Raw genomic sequence first — 6,782 nt, forward strand, 5'->3', positions numbered from 1 at the left:
TAGAGGTCACACCGCTGGAGTCCAAGGGTGCTGGCTTTAGAGATGGTGTTTCCCATCTTTGCTCCTCCACGCACAGGAGGGTCAAGAGCCCTCTCCCCCGCTGGCTACGTGCAGGGGGAGCAGAGAACCCTCTGGACTGAGAACCCCGACCTTTATTAGATTCGTTCTCTCCGCTCCCCCCATCCCCTTCCATTTTCAACCAGCCTTCCTCTCCTCCCTCAGCCCCCTGCCTAGGCCAGCTCCAGCTGGCAGGTTTTGAGTGGACTCAGGGTGCGGTTTGTGGTGCGGGTGAAGGTGTCCACCTCGGGCACAAACTTCTCGGCAGGCACGGTCAGCTTCCGACGGGTGTCCATGCACTTGGTGTCCAACAGCATGGAGTTGGCCTTGCAGGCGATGTCAGCCTGCAGCTGGGCCAGATGCTTGTACAGGGCATCCAGAGCGTCCCTGGGGAGCAGGGATTAACAGCCCACTGCCCCCAGCGTGAGGCTGAGAACTCAGGGCTGACTGAGCTCAGCAGCCTTGAGCCAGGAAGCCAGCAGGGAAGCCGGCAGGCAGCCAGGGGCCCCAATGGTGGGCGGTATCTCCCCGCCCCTCCTGCCCGCTCCCCAGACCTACTGTGCCTGCGCCAGCTTCTGCTTCAGGGCGGCAATGGTTGCCTCTAACTGGTGAACCTCGTCGGTGAGGCCGTACTGTGCCTGGAGGCAGAGGGGCAGGTGGGGAGTCCCAGGTCAGCCATACTAGACTCCTGCCCCCGGGCCTGGGGGTGAGGGGGGTTGCGGTACGCCAGCACCCCTGCTCCACCAGGGAGTGAGCCATCCCGAGAAACCTTAGCAGGAGGCCGGTGCCCCTCCGGGCTGCCCTCGAACCTGGTCCCTGCAGAGTTCCACGTTGGGCCGGTAGGTCCTGGCCTCTAGCCGGGTGTGGCACAGCTTCAGGTTCTGTAACTTTCTGCGCAGGTCCTCCTCCAGGTGCCGGATGTCCTGCTGCAGCTCGGCAATCTCCTCCAAGGTCTGCGGGGACAGAGCGCCCCGTCTCCACCTGGTCACCCAGTCCAGGGCTTCCTGGCAGGGCTCATCTCACGGCCGGAAGTCCGTGCCCCAGGAGACCACGTGGAGAAGGCTCACATTCTTCTCTTGCCACTTGAGCTCACTGTACTGTTTCTCCATCTCCCTCAGCCGCTTCCTGAAGGCGAATTCCGTGGCAACCCTCTGGGCTTCCAGTTCATTGTTGGTCTGAGGACAGGAAGGAGGCAGGGAATACGCTCTGGCCACCTGAGGCTGTCGCTCAGGTGTGGGGAGGGGTGCCATGAGACAGGGACCGAAAGACGTGTCTTTGTGAGTGCCCGCTGGGGCCAGCTCTTAGCCACGGAGGATCGAGGTGGTGATGGGGGGCTCACCTCGGCAATAGTGAGGGCAATGGCCTCTCTCAGCTCGATGGCCCTTTTCATCTCAGCCTCTCCCCGGTCCTTGTTGAACCGACTGAAGTCATCCCACTGCTGGAGTGTGGTGGAGCTGCAGGCGGCAGGAAATGGTAAGAGCGTGGCCTCTGCGGGGAGGAAGGGAGAGGGAGTGAAACGTCCTTCTTACCTGCTTGGGACACGTGTGGGATTGATCTTCAGAGAGATGTTCGGGGACGTGAGGTTGAGAGAGAGGCAGCCTCTGTCGATGTCCAGGGTCTCCATTTTGCCACGATGGTCAGAGTTGAGCTGCTGTCGGGCCTCCTGCAGGAGGCTGGGGGGCGGAAGAGACTGGACCAGTGAACCATCCCTCCAAGGCAGCCCCGGAACACAGCCCCCCACCCTGGTACTGAAGGGACAGGGAGGGATGGGAAAGCTGAGGTGACAGAGGAGCTGCTGCTGCAGTTGAGATAAAGACAGGCACAGCTGGATGATCCCCCTACAGACAAAATTAGGGCACCCAAATGCTTGTACACACCCACAGGGCACACTCAAATAGCTACACCCACATGGCTCACGGGCCCAGAAAGTCATGGATGATGGTAAATGGACTCATCCCTCATGTTTCCAGTCAATAGATAACAGCTGCCGAGAGCAGTGTCACAAGAAGTATTCTGAAACCATGTCCAGGTGGTGCAAAAAGTGCTACGATCAGGGAGTGCGTGGTTTCTGTCATGGGCACAGCAGGGGCAGAAGGCAGCCTGAGAACCAGCGACTAGTTACCCATGATACACAGGTTCTGAGTTGAAAACAGCCTCCCAGGGCAGGGGAACATGAGAATGCCGTGTCTTTCTCTTACAAGAGCTTCTCAAAGGCCTGGCTGATCTTCTGTTGCAAGGCCTTCTTGGTGGCCTCAATGACCTCCACCTCTTTATGTAGCTCCTCCTCCACGGGGTCCTTCACCACATCAATGTCCCGCCGACTCTCCCGCAGGGTCAGGCATTCAATGGCCACATCCAGAGGCAGGTTCTTGGCCTGCAGGTTTTGCTCCGCTGACTCTTTCATCTAGAAGAGAGGGGGCACGGGGGACTGGTGGGGCCATCCCGCTGGGAAGCAGCTCTCATCGCCGCTTTAGCCAAGGGGCCAGTGAGTGACTCAGATGGACAAGCCACCAAATACCCAGACCCGAAAGGGGAAGGAGAGGAGGTCGTCCTAGAGCAGGGTCTCCTGGCACCCTGCCCTGGCTCCCTGCCTGTGCCAGGGCGTCGATCTCAGCATCTAAATCCGTCAGACACTTGTCCAGCATCTCCTTCCATCGGTTGACAGTGTCGATCCTCTCTGCCAGCCGCGTCCTATTATCATGCTCATCCCAAATGGTCTGGAAGAGACAGACACAGATAAAGAGGCTGTCGGGGGCTGGGAGCTACCCCTTTGCCACCCAGCTGGGCCCCGGAGCCCCAACCTGGTTGTTGGTCTCGTTGCGGAGGACCCGGGCCTCCTGGCGGATCTGGTGTGAGGCATCTCGCTGGCGCTCGGCGTTGGTGGACAACAAGTAGCTGTTGGCTTGCCAGTCCGGCAACCGGAAGCGAGGGCTGGGCTTGACGCTCAGCGTGGCCATGGCGCGGGTGCTGGGGGGTCAGGCCCCCGGGCCAGTTCCAGGACACCTAGCTCTGCAGGAGGGGACAAGCAAGGCGGCAGGAGACCACTCAGGAGAGCCTCTCCTGGACGGCAGCCCCTCTAAAGGACACGCTCCTGTCCATTCTGCTTCAATTCCCCTCCTTTTGGAAGCCTGCTTGGGAACAGCTCTCCCTACATTCAACTTTGTTTGAGGCATTAACTAAGTTTCCTCCCACCCATCCATCCACAGACACAAACTGTGGCATAATTACCTTACTGGGGCACCTTCACCCTGAAGCAGGTGAAAGGGGATAATGGGGTCCCTCTGGGTGTGTATGTTAGACCAAGTGCTTAGTAGGGCTGGCAGAGTGGGTGGGTAGCAGGAATCCTTGTTGTTTAGCAGGAATTGTTGCTATTTAGTCGCTAAGTCTGGTCCAACTCTTTGCAACCCCATGGACTCTAGCCCTCTGTCCGTGGGGTTTCCCAGGCAAGAATACTGGAGTGGGTTGCCATTTCCTTCTCCAGGGGATCTTCCTGACCCAGGAATTGAACTTGCCTCTCCTGCACTGGAAGGCTGATTCTTTACCGCTGAACCACCAGGGAAGCCCTAGTGTTAGTCGCTCAGTCATGTCCGACTCTTTGCGACCCCATGGACTGTAGCCCGCCAGGATGTTCCGTCCATGGAATTCTCCAGACAAGAGTACTGGAGTGGGTAGCCATTCCCGCTCCAGGGGATCTTCCCCACCCAGGCGCCAAACCCGGGTCTCCTGCACTGCGGGCGGATTCTTTACCGTCTGAGCCACCCGGGGAAGCCCAGGGAAGCCCTGGGTAGCAGGAAAAATAGACCTAATCCAATTTCCACCCCTACTTGCAGCAACCAAGTCCTGTGGATTTTCTTTTCTTTCCCTGCTCTAGCTTTGGGACAAGATCCTGAGGGATCGAAGAGAAGGAGCCCTGTTCTCCGTCTGGAAAAGACAGGCTCATTTCGCCGGGAGCTACAAGTTGGCCCTAGGGAATTGGGGGTTGGGGCGCTGGTCCCCTCCCCACCTGGCCGTCACGTTCCCTCTCTCCGCCCTCTACTGGAGGAGGAGGAGGAGAGGGGGCCAGTGAGGGATCCCCACTGGGAGGAGCCGGGCTCTGTGTGGTTCCCGTCCCAACCCCTCCCGTCCTTTTCCAGGATAGTCATCTTTAGTTTGTATTACTACCCCGGCACGAAGAAAGGAGCGGGAGGGAGTTCGGCCCTGGGCGTGAGCACCCCGCCCCCGCCAGCCCGGTCCCCTGGCCCCCTCACCTCCTTCCCCGCTCGCACTTCCGCCTCCCTTGGCCAGCTCCTCTGTTAAGCGCCCCCGGTTGCTAGGCACCCCGGTTGCTAGGCAACCGCGCGCCGTTCGGCTCCGCCCGCCTGTTTAGCTTGGCCACTGCCGGGCGGCGACTGCGGCTTTGGGGCCCAGAGGCCTTCCGGGTAGGAAAGGGCGGGCGGCTGGGCTGGTGCTGCGGGAGGTACAGCGAGGAGGGGGAGGGCGTCAGGATACGGCGCTCACTTCATTGACAGGTTAACCATTTTTATTTTGATAAAGGTCACCCACCAACGTGGCAAAAAAAAAAAAAAAAAAAGTACCAAAGTCATCCTCAGGTTCACTCCCCAGTAGGTATCCTTCCAGAATGTGTATATTTTTAACACTGTTTACACACGTTCTTTTGATGCTACCTTTCCCAACAATTTCATCATCTGCTTGACGTCATAAAAGGAATGATCATCGTATTTGGAGAGAGCACGTCCCTGGGAGAGGTCACTGAGGTTTTGGAAGTAGCAATGCTCACAATTCAACCATTTCTTTAAAAAGGAGAAGGGGGAAAAAAATTCAACCGTGCCAGTACCGTTTTAGACGCTGGAAAATGTTGATCGTTAATGTACATAACTAATAGGTGAGGCAGGCATTACCCCCATTTTCGCCAGCAGCTAGAGTCTGGCGAGGATGGAAAGTTTGGTCCCCAGGTCTGGGTCCCCAGGGTGGCAGGGATGCCAGCCTCAGCTTGCCGGCCAGCTACTCTTCGGAGAGCTGGATCCTAGGAGGTGGGTGCTCTGACCACCGCCGTCTTACGGGCGAGGAAACAGGTTCAGAGAAGTGAGGAACCCTGTGCCCAGGGTCACATGACTAAGTGGTAGAGCCCGGTCCAAACTCAGGCCGTCTGCTCCAGAGGCTAAGTTCAGGTGTGATAGATGGAGGATGAGAGAGGAGCCCAACCTCAGTTTTAAAACAGCAGTGAGTGACCGGGGTGCGGCTGGTGGGGAACCGCGTCACGGAGAGAAGAGAGGTTAGAGAACCCAGGGCTTGTTAGGCAAGGGGATGATGAGGTTGGTTTTTGAGTAGTTTGAGGTGATTGTCGTGGATCCGGTACGGCAGTCTAGCAGACGGAAATGTGAGTCTGGAACTCTGCAGAGAGACTGAGGTTGGAGACATTTCCAAGACTTCTTTAATCACAAAATTTTTTTTCCACAGAATATTTTCTACACTCTAATACATGGCTCATAAGCCTGACGGAAATTTGTGATATAGCTCTTTATACTAGGATTAATGAAGACAGAAAAATATAAACCCCTGGACAAAATAATTGTTAGAAAAAATGATCGGATCTTGGCATAGATATTTGGAAACGTAACCCGAAGAAGTAAACAAATATGGGAGAATGGTGGTGGCTTTGGCGCGTATCTCTGACTGTGGTGGCCTTTGATGCTCATGACTCCTGAGGCTTCGGCACATCCTGACCAGGGAAAGAAGGTGTTAGAAGAAAAGGTCAGACAGCTGATGGACTGGACTAAGAGAGAGTGATGAGGATGAATACTACCACGTTCAACCATTTTGTATTAGAAAAGCCAAGGAACTATTCTGTTATTGCAATGTTTACTGCTCTCCAGAGGTTTAGATCATGTGAACCATGCAAACTTGCTGTTGAAGAATTTCAGATCTTGGCAGGTTCCTGGCGATTCTCCAGTGAATTCAGCAGCAAGGTATTTTTTGCTATGCTGGATTTTGTTGAAAGCCCTGAGGTCTTTGAAACGCTCCAGGTGAAGGTAGGTCCAGTTGTCCTCCATCTTCCTGCTAAAAGTAAATTCACAGCAGATGACATTTATAATTTCCAAGTAAGGGACATCTCTGTGCACCACATATTCACATGGGTAGATGAGAGAACTGGGAGATGGATGGTCAATTTCAGAACCAGACAGCCTATACATTGTCACTATCCCTTTAAGTTAGGGATATCATTGACTCTCATCGGTGGACTTGTATATGTATTGAAATTGAATAGGACATTTATTTTTAGCAAAAATTTTTGGGCAGTTTTAGCTCTCTGTTTTGTGATCTTGATGTTATCTGGTGGAATGTGGATTCACATACGAGGAGCCCCGTTTGCTGAAAGCAGAACTCACACAGGACAGACACATTATATTCATGACATGTATATCTTTCAGTATGTAGCAGAAATGTCCATCATTTCTCTGTTTTATATGTGCCTCGCCCTGGGAATGGTGCTCTTAAACACAGCTGCCACCTCTCGTACGAACATTGTGAGGAGGAAGATCATGTCCGTGACTGCTGTGTGTCTAGTTGTCATCTTCTTCAGTTGGCTGCTTTCTCTCTTCAGACTTAAGGATCGTTTCTATCCATACAGAATTCTCATGAATTAAAAAGGATCCTAGAGATGTTAAACAAGGAAGCAAGAAACTTTTTTTTTTAATGTGGAGACAAAAACATGAAGCGGAAGACTA

General features: G+C 54.6%; 1 protein-coding gene across 1 annotated transcript; it reads right to left on the minus strand.

The window, feature by feature from the left end:
* Positions 1-219: 219 nt before the first annotated feature.
* On the minus strand, positions 220-4,423 carry TEKT2 (tektin 2). The gene is made up of 10 exons (XM_065930296.1): positions 4,305-4,423; positions 2,859-3,066; positions 2,649-2,774; positions 2,256-2,461; positions 1,587-1,730; positions 1,397-1,511; positions 1,125-1,232; positions 867-1,010; positions 616-695; positions 220-444 (listed from the first exon to the last, which is right to left on the minus strand). The coding sequence occupies exons 2-10, from the start codon at positions 3,012-3,014 to the stop codon at positions 231-233; spliced, it is 1,293 nt and encodes a 430-aa protein (XP_065786368.1). The 5' UTR covers positions 3,015-3,066; positions 4,305-4,423; the 3' UTR covers positions 220-230.
* Positions 4,424-6,782: the final 2,359 nt, after the last annotated feature.

This window comes from Muntiacus reevesi, chromosome 1 (assembly GCF_963930625.1).
Source record: "Muntiacus reevesi chromosome 1, mMunRee1.1, whole genome shotgun sequence".
Taxonomy (NCBI): domain Eukaryota; kingdom Metazoa; phylum Chordata; class Mammalia; order Artiodactyla; family Cervidae; genus Muntiacus; species Muntiacus reevesi.